The sequence below is a fragment of the Somniosus microcephalus genome, chromosome 5 (genome assembly GCF_052327205.1).
Source record: "Somniosus microcephalus isolate GS21.2 chromosome 5, FLI_Smic_1.0, whole genome shotgun sequence".
In the NCBI taxonomy this organism is placed as follows: domain Eukaryota; kingdom Metazoa; phylum Chordata; class Chondrichthyes; order Squaliformes; family Somniosidae; genus Somniosus; species Somniosus microcephalus.
The window spans coordinates 286,190,650-286,209,737 of record NC_140991.1 but is presented as its reverse complement, the minus strand read 5'-3'; the positions used below and the strand labels follow the sequence as shown (position 1 = coordinate 286,209,737).

At 43.8% G+C, this 19,088-nt stretch overlaps 1 protein-coding gene across 2 annotated transcripts in view; it reads right to left on the bottom strand.

Moving 5' to 3' along the window:
- Nucleotides 1-1,144: 1,144 nt before the first annotated feature.
- The window catches only part of tppp (tubulin polymerization promoting protein), a 78,804-nt gene continuing 60,860 nt past the window's right edge, over nucleotides 1,145-19,088 (bottom strand). For both annotated transcript variants that reach the window (XM_085989095.1, XM_085989094.1), the window contains exons 3-4: nucleotides 6,263-6,416; nucleotides 1,145-5,114 (exon numbers count right to left, since the gene is read on the bottom strand). In XM_085989095.1, the coding sequence (XP_085845221.1) occupies nucleotides 4,914-5,114; nucleotides 6,263-6,416 (355 nt within the window). In that variant the 3' untranslated portion in view covers nucleotides 1,145-4,913. The remainder of the gene's footprint in view (nucleotides 5,115-6,262; nucleotides 6,417-19,088) is intronic.

Below are 19,088 nucleotides of genomic sequence, written 5' to 3'. Positions count from 1 at the left end.
GGGTCCCATAAACGAGGAGAAAAACCAAGGGTCAAAATGAGAGGGGGGGAAGAGAGAACACTGCCGGGGAGAAAATCCATTGCTGGTATTCGATAGAAGAGTTTGCAGCTTGGAATTAAATGGAGAACACAACTTTAAATATAACAAACTTTGCCACAGACTGATTGGAAATATTGCTGACCAGCATTACAAAATAATCTTGCACTATTTGCAGGACGCTCGAAGCCTGTGAAGGCAACTGGGACTGCACGGTGACTGGGGTATTAGCGCCACTAGCAATTGGAGGATTCAAAAGGTACATATAATGATGAAGGAGGTGGCTAACTAAGTCACGTAAGCAGATGTTACTATGCGTCACAAGACGTAACACAGGAAGTAAGTCATGACAACAGGAAGTGCGCAAAGGCACCAGGATTTGAATATGGATGCCAAAGAAATTTCAGGTGACAGTATAATGTTCTAACAATGGCGTGTACCATGAGTGAAGGGTATCCCCACCCTGACATTACAACCCCTTTAAGTAAATAAATTCATCTCAATACTGAGCTCTGATTTGTTGGCAGGAATTCTTGATTGTTGGCTTCCCTGTGACATCATAATGGTGGGGTTATGTCACGCACAGTCACATGGAGAGACGGTAGTTTGGAGAAAACTTTCTAAATATGGCGTGCATGAATATCTGGCAATATTAAGCATGAATTTAAAATCTGAATTTTCTGCACACAGATGCCTGTGATTATAACTACAGTCTGAATGCATGAGTTCAACACCAACATTCATTTGTAGCAAGAAGTTTAAATGTTCTCTGAGGGTTTATGGATCTAGCAGTGTGCAAATGGCATCCTAAAATGTAAAAGATGCTCACAGATTTATACCAAGATGAATTCAACTACCCAGTCTCCAGCATAACATGAGGGACCCTACTGAACAAATGTTACCACACAACAGGTTAAAATTACAATGGGGATTTTGCCTATATTTTCTTATAAGAACAGCAATAAGACTTTTTTTTTTAAAGCTAGTAAAATTGAAGAGAGCAAGCAAAGCCATACAAATATTACAAGTATTAATAATTATCTGCTTTCGAAGTATCATAGTGATATCACCGTTCGGATTCATGAAAATAAATTACATAGCACCCGAATAGTTTTGCAAATAGAATTTTATTTCATTACCCTTACAAAATTTAGTCAGTCAGAGTTTACGATGTACTTCTCAGTGACAATATTTGGCAGCCTCCGATATACAGAAGGAGCTAGCAATATAGAAAAATAAAAGAGTGTAAATCTATGGAGAAAGAACTATTCACGACACCCGTAGCTTGCTTCTAACCCTCTCGACCTTCCGGCCATGCGTCCTTTCCATTACAGTTCAGTGAAGGAGGGATAGAATACTGATTAAAGTGCTTGGCTTCAAGCGAGATTAGAACTAATGCATTCAGGCATTGCGTGCAATGAAAGGCAGTTTGGCTACAATTACAAGTCTTGATTTGTATCAAGAATTAGTCATGATTAGAGTTTCAGATTGTTGAATTGTAATAAAACCAAAACTTAAAGCTGGGCGTCTCCACAATGCAAATTCGGCCAATAGCAGAACCTGCCCCAAATTCAGCAGAACGGCAATCTCAGCTCACCGAGTATGTCCTATTTACCTTCGCTGGTATCGAAGAAGCAGCAATTAGCCATGCTGTGAAGTGGAAACTGTACCTTAGAGTAAAGCGCACAATGGGAACTGTCTATTTATATACAGGATCAAGTTAGGATTTGTAAGATTAAACAATGACAAAGCATTATAATTGTATATTTAGAGTATGATACAATTAATGATAAACAAGTCAATTTTAACGCAGCAATAATCAGTGTTGTGGATTATCGCAGTTTGGATATTTTGATGCAGTTACAGCCCACAGCAGGTCTGTACATGCTTAGATTGGCTATTTACATAGAATGAGGTATTTAGTTTCAACATAAACTACCACCACAGAACAATGCTTGAGGCCTTTTACAATGTGTCACAACAACACATCTGGAGCTATATATTTCTGTTGCACGTCATTCTTTTCCCTTTGCGCGCTGAATTTTCTTTGAGTACCACAAAAATTGCAGTGATATTTATTATAATGTTAGTACCATAGACCCGCCATCGCTCAATCAAATGGTGGTCCAGGCCCGCCTGCCACAGTGGGGACAAGTTTAACCAGTTCTTAAGACTGTCATGCCTCCAAGGCAGTGTAAACCTGCCCTTACACCACGAGGCATTTGACTCCTATCAGACAATTGTTGGAGGAATAAGTACCAGTTGTGGAGAAGTCCACTGATTGAACCTCTCCTTCATAGAAGATCGAGGTCAAATGGGGGGGGGGGGGGGGGGAAAAGGAAAAACAAAACATGGGCCAAAATATAAACGGGAAGCAGAAGACTGGAAGAAAATATCAAGCATATTTTTGCAGAAAAACATTGCACTTCATTTTAACAAATACTCAAACTTTTGGGACTTGCACCAGAAAGCGTAACCTTATTCTTTGGAGTATTAATATGTCAATTAAGAGAGGTTAAATGAAGAGTGTTCCCATGATGTCAGTGATGGAATGTGTAGTCAGCTCCTCTGAACTCTGTCATGATGACACTCATTCCAGCTGCTGAAGAATGCCATTTGTCTCGTATCACGAGCAGTTCACAAAGCACGGAAGCCAACTGGTCTGCTGTTTAGGCTTTAAGCAACTTGTGTTCTATAAAACATTGAAATTATTGCCATGTTTTCTCTTTACAATGTCAATTAAAATCTTCACATCCATAAGTCTTCACGCATTGTTCCTCTCAATACTTCATTTACAAGCTGGGATCTGCCCGAGAGACAATCAGAAGTAAAGTGTTCGGAAGGGGGTCAGCTAAAGAGCTAAAGCTTTCATTCATTCAATCATTGTCTTTGCAACTGCAGCAGGGCCATTCCATAAAGTGCAGAATCAATCTTCTGAAGCGTGCAGAGAGAATAATTCACAGAGAAACTCCAAGGTAAGATGAAACAGCTCTCAACTTAAGAATAGAAGGTAGGTTTACCTGAATGCATTAAAAGTGGAATGAAATGAAGTAGCGGTCTGCCAGGAACAAAGGGGCTGACCATGTGTCAGATTCCAATTCCTCATTTTAAGACAGGTGAGGCAAGGATGTGTGGTACAAGGTCCATCGCTATCACATACACAATGGCTCTAATACATTCTACTCCCTTTAAGAGAACCACTGATTGATGGATGGCTATCTGAGGCCCGTAGAACTTGTGCCAACCATGCATTTTTAGAAGCAGAATTATAATCAAGTTCAGTATAACCATTTTACAGACTCTACATCGTTATAACCAGAACCGAACTGGGCCTGGAGAAAAGGAGAATTGTCGTTCCTGTATTTTACTTGCAAATTTAGGTTGCACAATAGAACATTCGTTGTTTTGAAACACGATGAACACCCATTTTCCACAGACCCTTTATATGTTTACATGGGCTTGGCCATGTTCACTTGTGCAAGGCGGCAGAATCATCAGTCTCCAGCTTTTATTTTCTTTCAACGTAAGCCTTCCAACATCTGACTGAGAATCATTAAAACTGTTGGAATTCTTTCCTCACATTCCCATTCCCAGCAGCAGAAAGGTATCAGGATATCGGCAGGCACGTGATGCTATGGAGGGTGTGAATCATCTGTACCACCCTCATTGTTATCTCCCGCCACTGGACTGATCCTCATCTTCAGATTGTCCAATGTACCTCATCCATAGCTTCAGCTTAAGACTGACGGTTACTGCTGCTGGCCATGAATTCTTCAGTCAGCTGCAGTTCTTTTCTCTGGCATCTGCGAGTGACCTTCCTCAAGCTCACTTGTTACCATCGCCGGTTCCAATCCTGCTTTCTTCAAATGGCTGATGGTGACTATTGTCGTCGTCACTTTAGATCTTACCGAAGTTTTTTTTTGTCAGGCAAAATGCCATTTGGGGCAGCTCGGTCAAACAGTCCTGTCTCATTTATGCCGAGCACATCTTTAAGGGGCACAATTGTTAAATCGGTATTGGAGAACTATGTGTTGCCAACATGACGTCTGCAGATACCTTCTCACCAACAGCCTCTTTGCAATAATGCATTTTCCCCCAGTGAGAAAATTTGGCTGTGGTGAAATCTCTCCTTTCTGAACACCTAGGTTTGAAAGACATTTTGTATGACAAGGCAGCCAAAGATGAAACACTACTGCGCCTGACAGGTTGAGACCAACACTTCTGTGCCTCGTCCATGCTGACATCTTTCCTATGTCTACTTCGCCGATCAGAGTTTTGAGCGAGAGCCCATTCTCACGTGATATAGTTTCATGGTTCTTGAGCACCTTTCAATGACTATTTTGTGAAAGATCAGAGTACTTGGCCATTTTTCTCTCATCAATTTCTGTTGGAATGGTTACCTTGGTCATGTGGGGCAAAAGCACTGTTCTTGCACCGAGCAGAAGTTCCGGTTCTTAACATGCAACTAGTTGGAATCCATCCAAAGGGATGGCCATAATTCACCAAGATGAAACAGTCCAAATGCTTGCGATACTGAACTATCTGGAGGTGACCATTAGAAGCTTGGCCCTTTGATCAGGGGTATTAATGCCCATCAGTGGTGCCTATACTTAAGCAGCAAGAGTCATTCAAAAGCGAGAAAGATTTTCACAACTGGCCAAGGATTGGGGGGAGGGGGCTTTCTATATTTACAGTTGGAGGCATAAATAACTTGCGAATTGTCTAAAATAAGTGCCAATGATTTTTCTAACCAACTTGAAATACTTTGAAATGGACAACAATGATTTGGGTTCCTACTTTTGATTCTTTCAGCCAAGACCGCCTTGGGAGCAGATACATTCCTGATGGAGGTGGTGTGTATGTTTGGAAAAAAAAACTTAATTGTGTTTAGTTCCTTTTACTTTCTGGTCGTATGTGCCAGCGTGTTTGTATCCCTCTACGTAGCCAGTATCGTGAACCAGATACTCTCTGCCTGCTCTTCCTCTGCCTTTCCCGCTCCGATCAAACCTTTCCCTGTGGGTACCGGTGAATTTTGAGCTGTCTGTAAGTCGTGTCAATGTGGGAGACAGCACAGTTTTCTGCAGAGAAAGCAATAAAAGCAACATTATATATTTTTTTTAAAAGAACATTTTTGTGCAAAGTTTTTAAGGAAGCAAATGTAGGATATTGCAGGATTGTACCAGGGTGTCAGCCATGGCTCAGTGGGTAGCACTCTCTTGCCTCCGAGTCAGAAGGTTGTGGGTTCTAGTCCTATTCCAGGGACTTGAGCACATAATCTAGGCTGACGCTCCAGTGCAGTATTGAAGGAGTGCTGCACTGTTGGAGGTGCCGTCTTTCAGATGAGACATTAAACTGAAGCCCCTTCTGCCCTCTCAGGTGGATGTAAAAGATCCCATGGCACTATTTTGAAGAGAAGCAGGCGAGTTCTCCCCAGTGTCCTGGCCAATATTGATCCTTCAACCAACCAACATCTCTTAGGAAAAAAAAACCCAGATTATCTGGTCATTTATCTCATTGCTGTTTGTGGGAGCTTGCTGTACGCAAATTGGCTGCTGCATTTCCTACATTACAACACTGACTATACTTCAAAAGTACTTAATTGGTTTTAAAGTGTTTTGGGATATCCAAACTGGTTCATTAAAATCCTTTAGGGAAAGAAACCTGCCATCCTTACCCATTCTGACATATATGTGACTCCAGTCCCACACTAATGTGGTTGACTTTTATCTGCCCTCTGAAGTAATCTAACAAGTCACTCAGTTGTATCACACTGTTCAAGGAGGCCCACCATCACTTTCTCAGGGCAACTAGGGATGGGCAATAAATCCCAGCCTTGCCAGCGACACCAATATCCCGAGAATGATTAATGGGAAAAAATATTCAGCCAAGAAGTGACTGACTTCATTTTTTTTGTGAAAACTGCATCCTGTTGGGATGAAATCTCTTGTGCTAAACCTGAAAGTGGAAGAGTTTTTAATACATTTGATCAAACACATTCAACCAAAATAAACAAACAGTGAAATCCCATCATCACACATTGATCTGCAATTTAAATAACTTCTGTGGGACAACAATTGCTGGTAAGCTTCCCCTGTACAAGGAGACCACAGGCAAGTCTTTATTCAACAGCTGGGTACAGTACTTCCTCTTAAAATGGGACACTCTGTTTTTAGAAGAAAGGTTAAGTAATGTAGTTGTGAGAAAACAAAACAAGCGCTTGACGTACCGTTACCCCTGAAATGAGGGGGGAATTTCCTTCAATTAACTTGTGAATCTCCTGGATTGCTTCCTCCTTGATCTTCCCTTTAAACCTCTTCTCTGCAAGCTCTTCAAGAGCATCCTTAAATTGGTCAAAGGTGATAGTCCTATAAGATTTCGCCCTGGAACACAGATCCTCAGACATTAGAAAGACACTCTAGGGAATTATTTTTTTTAAACCAGTTCCTGCGATTTTCCAACATGCACTGGCTACGTGTGATCTCTCACAAAATTTACCCCATAGTCTTCAATGTTCCTGGATATATAGAAAGACTTGCATTTATATCGCACCTTTCATGACCTCAGGATGTCCCAAAGCCCTTTACAGCCAATTAAGTACTTTAGTCACTTATGTAAGGAAACGTGGCAGCCAATTTGCACACAGCAAGATCCCACAAACAGCATTGAGATAATGACAAGATAATCTGATTTAGTGATGTTGGTTGAGGGATAAATACACTGGAGTAAGTTACAAGCAACAAGAGGTGGAGGAGTCAGCTGACAATCTAACCAGAAATATGCAGCACATCCTGTGATATATATTTTGAGTTGACAAGCTCAATTTAATTCCATTTTTGTTGGCATCTCCTCCCTCCCTTAACCCTAGTAGAAAGCAACAAGTGTCAGCCTTCCACAATTTAATCACATGCTTTGAACTCGAGCGCTATTAGAACATAAGAACATAAGAAATAGGAGCAGGAGTCGGCCATTCGGCCCTTCGAGCCTGCTCCGCCATTCAATGAGATCATGGCTGATCTTCTGCCTCAACTCCATTCACCGGCCCGATCACTTGATGCCCTTACTAGTCAGAAATCTATCGACTTCTGTTTTGAATATACCCAATGACTGAGCCTCCACAGCCCTCTGGGGTAGAGAATTCCAAAGATTCACCACCCTCTGAAGAAATTTTTTCTCATCTCAGTCCTGAATGGCCTACCCTTTATCTTGAGGCTGTGGCCCCTGGTTCTAGACTCCCCAGCCAAGGGAAACATTCTCCCAGCATCCATCCTATTAAGCCCTGTAATCATTTTGTATGCTTCAATGAGACCCCCTCTCATTCTTCTTAATTCAAGAGAGTACAGGCCTAGTTTACTCAATCTCTTCTCATACGACAGTCCCACCATCCCAGGAATCAATCTCGTGAACCTTCATTGCACTCCCTCTATGGCAAGAATATCCTTCCTTAGGTAAGGAGACCAAAATTGTACACAGTACTCCAGGTGTGGTCTCACCAAGGCCCTATATAATTGGAGTAAGACTTCTTTACTCCTGTACTCAAATCCTCTTGTAATGAAGGCCAGCATACCATTTGCCTTCCTAATGGCTTGCTGCACCTGCACATTCACTTTCAGTGACTCATGTATAAGGACACCCTATTCCCTTTGAACATCTGCATTCCCCAATCTTTCACCATTTAGGAAATACTCTGCCTTTCTGTTTTTTCTACCAAAGTGGATAACTTCACATTTAATAATCCATCTGCCATGTTCTCGCCCACTCACTGAGCCTGTCGAGATCCCCTTGAAGCCTCTTCACATCCTCTTTGCAACTGACACTGCCACCTAGCTTTGTGTCATCAGCAAATTTGGAAATGTTACATTTAGTCCCCTCATCCAAATCATTGATATAGATTGTGAATAGCTGGGGCCCAAGCACCGATCCTTGCGGTACCCCACTAGTCACAGCCTGCCATCCTGAAAAAGACCAGTTTATCCCTACTCTTTGTTTTCTGTCTGTTAACCAATTCTCAATCCATGCTAGTATATTACCCCCAATTCCACGTGCCCTAATTTTGTTCACCAACCTCTTGTGTGGGACCTTATCAAAGGCCTTCTGAAAATCCAGATACACCACATCTACCAGTTCCCATCTACCAGTTCCCCTTTGTCTACTCCACTAGTTACATCCTCAAAGAACTCCAATAGGTTTGTCAAACAGGATTTCCCTTCCATAAATCAATATTGACTCTACCCAATCTTACTATTAGTTTCTAAGTGCCCAGTTATTGCATCCTTTATAATAGATTCCAGCATTTTCTCAACTACTGATGTGAGGCTAACAGGTCTGTAGTTCTCCGTTTTCTCTCTCCCTCCTTTCTTAAATAGCGGGGTTACATTTGCTATCCTCCAATCTGCAGGAACCGTTCCAGAATCTATAGAATTTTGGAAGATGACAACCAATGCGTCCACTATTCCAATGGCCACCTCTTTCAAAACCCTAGGATGCAAATCATCCGGTCCTTGGGATTTATCGGCTTTTAGTCCCATTCATTTTGCTAGTACTGTTTTTTTCACTAATAGTATTTCTTTAAGTTCCTCATTCTTGTCACACCCTTGGTTTTCTCTTATTTCTGGGAGGTTTTTTGTGTCTTCCTCCGTGAAGACAGAAACAAAGTATTTATTTAATTTCTCTGCCATTTCCTCATTCCCCATAATAAATTCTCCCATCTCTGACTGTAAAGAACCTACATTTACCTTCGCCAGTCTTTTCCTTTTCTCATACCTATAGAAGCTTTTACAATAGCAAAATACTGCGGATGCTGGAAATCTGAAATAACAACAGAAAATGCTGGAAATACTCAGCAGGCCAGGCAGCATCTGTGGAGTCTCTCTCCACAGCAGGCCAGGCAGCGTCTGTGGAGTCTCTCTCTACAGCAGGCCAGGCAGCATCCGTGGAGTCTCTCCACAGCAGGCCAGGCAGCATCTGTGGAGTCTCTCCACAGCAGGCCAGGCAGCATCTGTGGAGTCTCTCCACAGCAGGCCAGGCAGCATCTGTGGAGTCTCTCCACAGCAGGCCAGGCAGCATCCGTGGAGTCTCTCTCTACAGCAGGCCAGGCAGCATCTGTGGAGTCTCTCCACAGCAGGCCAGGCAGCGTCCGTGGAGTCTCTCTCTACAGCAGGCCAGGCAGCATCCGTGGAGTCTCTCCACAGCAGGCCAGGCAGCATCTGTGGAGTCTCTCCACAGCAGGCCAGGCAGCATCCGTGGAGTCTCTCCACAGCAGGCCAGGCAGCATCTGTGGAGTCTCTCCACAGCAGGCCAGGCAGCATCTGTGGAGTCTCTCCACAGCAGGCCAGGCAGCGTCCGTGGAGTCTCTCCACAGCAGGCCAGGCAGCGTCCGTGGAGTCTCTCTCCACAGCAGGCCAGGCAGCATCCGTGGAGTTTCTCTCTACAGCAGGCCAGGCAGCATCCGTGGAGTCTCTCTCCACAGCAGGCCAGGCAGCGTCCGTGGAGTCTCTCCACAGCAGGCCAGGCAGCGTCTGTGGAGTCTCTCCACAGCAGGCCAGGCAGCGTCCGTGGAGTCTCTCCACAGCAGGCCAGGCAGCGTCCGTGGAGTCTCTCTCCACAGCAGGCCAGGCAGCATCCGTGGAGTCTCTCCACAGCAGGCCAGGCAGCGTCCGTGAAGTCTCTCCACAGCAGGCCAGGCAGCATCCGTGGAGTCTCTCCACAGCAGGCCAGGCAGCGTCCGTGGAGTCTCTCTCCACAGCAGGCCAGGCAGCGTCCGTGGAGTCTCTCCACAGCAGGCCAGGCAGCGCCCGTGGAGTCTCTCCACAGCAGGCCAGGCAGCATCCGTGGAGTCTCTCTACAGCAGGCCAGGCAGCATCCGTGGAGTCTCTCTCCACAGCAGGCCAGGCAGCGTCCGTGAAGTCTCTCCACAGCAGGCCAGGCAGCATCCGTGGAGTCTCTCTACAGCAGGCCAGGCAGCATCCGTGGAGTCTCTCTCCACAGCAGGCCAGGCAGCGTCCGTGGAGTCTCTCCACAGCAGGCCAGGCAGCGTCCGTGGAGTCTCTCCACAGCAGGCCAGGCAGCGTCTGTGGAGTCTCTCCACAGCAGGCCAGGCAGCGTCCGTGGAGTCTCTCTCCACAGCAGGCCAGGCAGCACCCGTGGAGTCTCTACAGCAGGCCAGGCAGCGTCTGTGGAGTCTCTCTCCACAGCAGGCCAGGCAGCGTCCGTGGAGTCTCTCTCCACAGCAGGCCAGGCAGCACCCGTGGAGTCTCTCTCTACAGATGCTGCCTGGCCTGCTGAGTATTTCCAGCATGTTCTGTTGTTATCATTGAAGCTTTTACAATCCGTTTTTATATTTTTCACTAGTTTGTGCTTATATTCCATTTTCCCTTTCTTTATCAATTTCTTGGTCCCCCTTTGCTGATTTCTAAAAATATCCCAATCCTCAAGCTGACCGCTTTTTCTGGCAACTGGTTTGACCTTTAGTGATCTCGGGTTTTATTTCAGCATATATTCCTGGGAATAGCAGTCCCTGTGTATTACATCATATGACAGTATGTCATATTCTCCTGCAAGATAAATTTTCAATATCCTTTCTGGCCTGATCAAGTGGTGCATAATGAAAGAACTTGTATTTCTATAGCGCCTTTCATGACCTCGGGACGTCCCAAAGCGCTTTACAGCCAATGAAGTATTTTTGAATCGTAGTCACTGTTGTAATATAGGAAATGCAGAAGCCAATTTGCACACAGCAAAGTCCCACAAATAGCAATGTGATAAATAACCAGATAATCTGCTTTAGTGATCACAGAATCCCCACAGTGCAGATAGAGGCCATTTCGGCCCATCGCGCCTGCACCAACACATATCCCACCCTATCCCCGTAACCCCACGTATTTAATCCCCTAACACTAAGGGTCAATTTATCATAGCCAAATCAACCTAACCCGCACATCTTTGGACTGTGGGAGGAAACCGGAGCACCCGGAGCAAACCCACGCAGACACAGGGAGAATGTGCAAACTCCACACAGACAGTCGCCCGAGTCCGGATTTGAACCCGGGTCCCTGGCACTGTGAGGCAACAGTGCTAACCACTATGCCACCGTGATGTTGGTTGATGGATAAATATTGGTTGGACACCTGGGAGAACTTCTTCGAAATAGTGCTGTGGAATCCTTTACATCCACCTTAGGGGGCAAACGGGGCCTCGGTTTTACGTCTCATCTGAAAGACGTCACCTGTGACAGTGCAGCACACCCTCAGTACTGCACTTGAGTGTCGGACCTAGATTATATGCTCAAGTCTCTGGAGTGGGGCCACTGAGCCATGGCTGATCAACAACTTACATTGTTCACCATGAAACCTCAGTAGGGAAGAAAAGTAATGCCAAAAAACAGCAAACCAATCATGGTAAAAAATGAGATACCATCCCTATTTCTATACAAGGCGAAGAGTAACATAACCGAGATTGTGCTGTGAGACAGTGACACATCTTGAGGCTGAGATGGTTTTGTTGAGCCATTTGAGTTTCATAGAGTCTTACAGTACAGAAGGAGGCCATTTGGCCAATCGTGCCTGCTCATTGAAAGAGCTATCCCATTAGTCCCATTTCCCTGCTCTTTCCTGGTGCATTATTTTCCTTTTCAAGTATTTATCCACTTCCCTTTAGAAAGTTGCTATTGAATCCGCTTCCTCCACCCTTTCAGGCAGTGCATTCCAGATCGTAACAACTCGCTGCATAAAAAAGGTCCTCCTCATCTCCTCACTGGTTCTTTAGCCAATAATCAGCAGAGGGAAAACGGGAGGGGAAGCATGGGAAAAAATAAATTATGGACCAAAAATTATGTTTTACTTAATCCTCACTGTTCGTCACAGGAAGGTTTTGAGCTGGACTGAAACCCAAGTTCAACAGGAGAGTGGGCAGAGTTCTAGCTCAGTGTGTCACTTCAAAACATAAATTATTCACAAAGCTGTCTTCACAGATAAATATTTGAGGTTAATGTACTGCACAGCCTCATGCTGGAATATTCTCTTTAAATAAGAAGTCAGATTACATATACAGAAGTTAAAGGTTCCAAGATTTAGAAAATAGCAAAAGTTCTAAAATTCTACCAGGCCTTGCATCAACTGGAGACACACTCAACTACACCTGGTGAGCAAGACTTGAATTATGCTTCAGCTCATCCAAAGTTCTGCTGCCCGTATCCTGACTTGTACCAAGTCCCGTTCACCCAATACCACTGTTCCCGCTGACCTACATTGGGTCCTGGTTCAGCAGCGCCTCTATTTTTAAATTCTCATCCTTGTTTTCAATTTCATCTATGGTCTCGCCCCTCCCTATCTCTGTAACCTCCTCCAGCCCTCTGAGATCTCTGCGCTCCTCCAATTTTGGCCTCTTGCGGATCCCCAATTTTCATCGCTCCACCATTGGCGGCTGTGCCTTCAGCTGTCTAGGTCCTAAGCGCTGGAATTCCCTCCCTAAACCTCTGTGCCTCTCCTCTTTTAAGACATTCCTTAAAACTGTTCTCTTTGACCAAGCTTTTGGTCATCTGTCCTAATAGCCTCTGATGTACCTCTTGGTGTCAAATTTTGTCTGATAATGCTCCTGTGAAGCACCTTGGGACGTTTTGCTACATCAAAGGCGCTATATAAATGCAAGTTTTTATTATATTTCCACATTCATTGGGCATTCATTGTAATATTTGTGAAAAATCAATGTTGATGTTCAATTTGCAATTGTACAGTAACAATGCTATGTAAACTTGTCACGCCGTAATTGCACCCTCCCATCAGTGGAGGTCCTGCAACACCACCACTGACGAGGGTGTGATTACAACATGACACGTTTTCTTAGAAATCTCTATGTCCACATGTATATAATGTAAATACAACTATACAAACAGAATGTATGACACCCTGGTCCAATTATCTCCCACTATCTAACCTCACTTCATCCGATTACTACACTTGATCGCGACTCCCCAGGCACAAAGCCACAGAATATTATACAGCATTAGTGCAAAAATGTGAACATTTGCTTTCTTTGAGCCTTCTAATGAAAAAGACTTGCATTTATATCACATCTTTCACTACCTCAGGATGTCCCAAAGCACTTTATAGCCAATAAAGTACTTGTGAAGTGCAATTACTATTGTAATGTAAGGAAACACGGCAGCCAGTTTACGCACAGCAAGCTCCCACAAACAGCAATGAGATAATGACCAGATAATCTGTTTTTTAGTGATGTCGGTTGAGGGATATATATTGGCCAGGACACCGGGAGAACTCCCCGCTCTTCTTCAAGTAGGGCCATGGGGTCTTTTACGTCCACCTAAGCAGGAAGATGGGGCCTTGGTTTAATGTCTCACCCAAAAGACAGTGGATTAAAAGAGCTGTAGGAGGGTGCAACTGTCGAATCCTTATGTAACTACAGACTGGTTAAGGTACGTATCAGCTCGCTACCTGCCCTTTCAGGTGGATGTAAAAAATTCCATGGCACTATTCGAAGAAGAGCAAGGGAGTTCTCCTGGCACCATGGCCAATATTTATCCCTCGACCCACATCACTAAAAAACACATTTATCTCATCACTATTTGTGGCACCTTGCTGTGCAAAAATTGGCTACCACGTTTCCACATTACAACAGTGACTACACTTCAAAAGTATTTCATTGGCTGCGAAGCACTTTGGGATGCCGAGGTCATGAAAGGTGCTATATAAATGCAAGCTCTTCCTTTCATTCTTTCTATGTAAATGCAATAAGTCAAAACACCAGCAATTCATAACCAAAGAACCCACTGTATAGGACACTAATCTGCTTTCATGTGGTGTCTTAAGACCCACATGGGTATTATCAGGATACAGCAAATAAAGCAAAGATGTCTTTGTTACGGGATGTACCATCACTTAGAAATGAGATTATTCCGATCTATGCTAAAGTAAGGTGTGAAGAAGCTCACATCACAGTTATTTCAGAGTCATGGAAAGCACCATTTTTAACTCCTGTGTGAAACAGAAGGCAGTCGGAGAACTGGCACCCAATACCCCCCATGTCAACAGCTATTGAAGTTAATGGAAAGTATTCCTTTCAATGTACTCAGGAAGCATCTCTCTGGAAACAGTAATCCATCAGACACAGCCTGATCTGCTAACTTTCCTTTCAGAATTTTGGCTCCAATATTCACCCATGGAGAAGAGAGTACGAATGTTATAAACAAAGCAATATTTGAATTCCACTCGTGTAACAGCTGAACTAAGGTAGAGTTACAAGACAGCAGAGTTTCTTTTTTGGGCTCATTTAGGTCATGTAGCTTCAGTGTGAAATATCAAACAGGCATCTAAGGAAGCCTTCTAACATACAAGCCCATCAATATGAGCCCTGGAAGACACACTGGACCCTAGAAATGGGCAACGCGACAATGACCCTCTGATCCTTTCACAGTTATGTGTTAATGTTAAGTAGGAGTAGTCCATTGGTTCAACTCCATCCCTACCAAACCTCCCATCGTAAATTATGAGGACAGGTTGCATAAACTTGGTTTGTATTCCCTTGAGTTTAGAAGATGGAGGGATTTGATAGGGTAGATACGGAGAAACGGTTTCCTCTGGTGGGGGAAATCCAGAGCAAGGGAGCGTAATCTTAAAATTAGAGCTAGGCCATTGAAGAGCGAAATCAGGAAGCACTTCATCACACAAAGGGTAGTGGAAATCTGGAACTCTCTCCCCCAAAAGGCTGTGGCTGCTGGGACAATTGGAGCTTTCAAGACCGAGATCGATAGATTTTTGTTAGATAAGGGTATCAAGGGATAGGAAGCAAATGGGGTTGACCTAAATCAGCCATGATCTAATTGAATGGTAGAACAGGCTCAAGGGGTTGCATGGCCTACTCCCATTCCTATGTTCTGAACTGGGGCAGGGAAGGAAAAAGGGGTAAATCAGGATAGAATATCCCATGTGAAGAGGGCATGGGTACGATGAGCAATTGTACAGGTAGTTTTTGGGGAAGTGATGGTTGGTCTGCCGACTGTAGATTAATCCAAACATCAGTTAATTTTCCTATAATTTTTAAATGATTAACAGTATATTCACTGTGAACTTAAAAAAAAAAAAACATACAAAACTAACCAGAATGCAGAATTTCTTTAATGCATGACCAGTGGGCACTGGCCAGCCATGGCTGCATTTGGAAGTGAGTTTTGCAATTCTAAAGTGTAATCCCCGTGTCCTGTACCAGCAGCAAGATCCAAATAAAGCTTCAGTAACCTCAATGGCAATAGCCCAAGAGATGCTGACAATATTTGTTTTATGATATACCTGGAGTAGCAACTACAGCCATGAGAAGAGTTTGGATCCATTTTGTAGAGGCCAATGGCTTGAGTTTTGTGACCTCAGTGAACAGTTGCTTCAGTTCCGTTGCCAACTGTCAACAGCCAGAGATTAGCGTAGCCTGCTCACGTCAACTAGTGCAAACTATCTTCAAATACATACCAGTAATAACCAGAAACAGTAATAGTATCTGGCAGCGATCAGGGGAAGGCTGTGGTACTTCAGACAGTATCGCATGGAATCAAACACACACCCACTCAGCCCAAACCAATATTTCTCCCTCAACCAAAACCTAAAAACAGATTATCTGGTCATCATCGCTTTGCTGTTTGTGGGAGCTTGCTGTGCGCAAATTAGCTGCCACGTTTCCCACATTACAACAGTGACTACACTTCAAAAAATTACTTAATTGGGTGTAAAGCGCAACTGGACACCGAGATTGTGAAAGGTACTCTATAAAGGCAAGTCTTTCTTTTTCTTATCCTTCCCCATACCCCATAAAATAAAAATGGTATGAACTTAAATGCAAAATTTACTTTAATGTAAATTTTAATGCAAAAATGTTTTAAAGTAAGACATTTACCTTTTAAAGGAGGGCTGCATTCACAGGTCCAAACATTGCCCACTGGGCATTGTGATATTTATCAGACAGCGATAAGATTTTTTAAAATCTTACTTGTGCTCATCAAATGACTTAGTGGTACGACATGCAACACTTTCCATTTCAGGCAGCCACAATGTGCATCGAGCAGTCCACCTCATGTACAGCAGTACTGGATTCAGAGGCAAGCACCCTCTACTCTGCCCCAGCACCATAGAATTATAGAACATTACAGCACTAAGCAGAGCATTCAGCTTGACAAGTCTATGTTGCTATCTTTTCTCATATAAACACCTCATCCAATCCTACTCGCCTGCACACTCCCCCCGTATATCCTTTAATATTCCTCCTTTTCAAACAACCAATTCCCCTTTAAAAAAAATATACATTTTAACAATGGTTTGTGGCAGAAATTCTACAATTTTGTGTAAAGACATTTTTTCTAACCTTCCCTTTCTTTTTGTGAGTGTCTTAAATTTATGCCCACTCCTTAGCATCTAACTGACCAGTAGCAACAATCTTTCACTATTTACCCTATCATAGAGGTCCTCAAGATTATGAAGAGCCATCAAGTCACAACTTAGCCATCTCAGCTCTGGTGAAGCATGTCCTAGCTTCTCAAGTTTTCTGCTCAGAACTGTAACCCCTCATCCCTTTTCACATCCATTTGGTTCCACTCCCCTGCTCTTTCCCCTATAGCCCTGCAATTTTCTTCTTTTCAAGTATTTATCCAATTCTCTTTTGAAGGTTACTATTGAATCTGCTTCCACCACCCTTTCAGGCAGTGCATTCTAGATCATCATGACTCGCTGCGTAAAAAGGTTTCTCCTCATCTCCCCTCTGGTTCATTTGCCAATATCTTAAATCTGTGTCCTCTAGTTTAGGACCCTCTTGCCAGTGGAAACAGTTTCTCCTTATTTAATCTATCAAAACCCTTCATAATTCTGAACACCTCTATTAAATCTCCCTTCAACCTTCTCTGCTCTAACATATCATGCAGCACACACATAATACAAATACTTAAAATATTAGTACTAGGAGTTCAAGTAGCCTATGTACAGTAAATAAAATGCTATTGCCCGAGTTTTAGGACTTTCAACTCTGATTTTCAAGTTTGCGGGTTGAAATGTGGAATGCATTGAAAGGGTGGTGGAAGCAGATTCAATAGTAACTTTCAAAATTGAATCAGATAAATACTTGAAATGGAGAAGATTGCAGGGCTATGGGGTAAGAGTGGGAGTGTGGGACTAATTGGATAGCTCTTTCAAAGAGCTGGCACTGGCACAATGGGCCGAATGGCCTCCTTCTGTGCAGTACAATTCTATGAAAAGTACCGTTATGGCCAACATTCAGAAGAGACTTTCACCTTTTCAGCCTGCGTTGGATTTGAAAGCCTGTCCTGCACTTTTTTAAAAATATTCATTCATGGGCTGTGGGTGTCGCTGGCAAGGCCAGCATTTATTGCCCATCCCCAATTGCCCTTGAGAAGGTGGTGGTGAGCCACCTTCTTGAACCGCTGCCGTCCATGCAGCGAAGGTACTCCCACATGCTGTTATGGAGGGAGTTCCAGGATTTTGACCCAGCGACGATGAAGGAACAGTGATATATTTCCAAGTCAGGATGGTGTGTGACTTGGAGGGAAACTTGCAGGTGATGGTGTTCCCATGTGCCTGCCACCCTTATCCTTCTAGGTGGTAGAGGTCGTGGGTTTGAGAGGTGCTACCGAAGAAGCCTTGGCGAGCTGCTGCAGTGCATCTTGTAGATGGTACACACTGCAGCCACAGTGCACCAGGAGTGAAGGTGGTGGATGGGGTGCCAATCAAGCAGGCTCCCCTTGGTACAGGAGTGACCTGTACCAAGGGGACGGTCTACACCTGAGCTGTGAGGGAGCCGATGTCCTCGGGGTAATATTTTCTAGGGCGGTTCGGGAGGATTTAAACTAATTTGGCAGGGGGATGGGAACCTAGATAGTGGAAAAGAGGGAAGTCATATGAAGTCAGAAATAGATGGTAGAAAGGTGAGAAGCAATAAGCAAAGGAGAGAAACACAAAGGGCCAAACTAATTCATAATGAGAGTGTGAAAAAAGCAAGCCTGAAGGCTTTGTATCTTAATGCTAGAAGCATTAGGAACAAGGTGGATGAATTAGTTGTGGAAATAGAGGTAAACAAGTATGATTTGATTGGGATTACAGAAACGTGGCTGCAGGGTGGGCAAGGCTGGGAACTTAACATCCAGGGATATACAATATTTAGGAAGGATCGGCAAAAAGGTAGGGGAGGTGGGGTAGCATTGCTGGTAAAGGAGGGGATTAATGCAATGGAAAGGAAGGATATTAACTCGGATGAAACGGAATCTGTATGGGTAGAAATGAGAAATAGCAAGGGGAGGAAAACGTTAGTGGGTGTGATATATAGGCCTCCAAATAGTAATATGGAGGTGAGGGAAGGCATAAAAAGGGAAATTAGAGAAGCATGCGATAAGAGCACAGCTGTCATCATGGGTGACTTTAATTTACATATTGATTGGACTACCCAAATTAGTAAAAATTCTGAGGAGGAGGAATTCCTGGAATGTTTTCGGGACGGTTATCTGGACCAATATGTCGAGGAGCCGACTCGAGATCAGGCCATTTTAGACTGGGTATTGTGCAATGAGAAGGGACTTATCAACAATCTTCTTGTACGAGGCCCCTTGGGTCAGAGCGATCATAATATGATCGAGCTCTCAGTCGAGATGGAGAGTGAGGAAATTGCATCAGAGACTAAGGTCCAGAACTTAAATAAAGGGAATTACGAGGGTATGAGACGGGAATTGGGTAAGATTGATTGGGTGGTGTTTCTGGGGGGATTGACAGTGGATAGACAATGGCAAGCATTCAAAGATAGAATGGAAGAATTCCAGAACATGTTTATACCGGTTTGGCATAAAAATAAACCTAAAAAGGTGGCTCAACCGTGGATAACGAGGGAAATTAGGGACAGCATAAAATTAAAAAAAAGGGCATATCAACTGGCAAAAAAAAGCACCAGACCGGAAGATTGGGGGCAGTACAGGATACAGCAAAAGAGGACAAAGGGATTAATCAGGAAGGGGAAAATAGAATACGAAAGTAAACTTGCAGCAAACATAAAGACAGACTGCA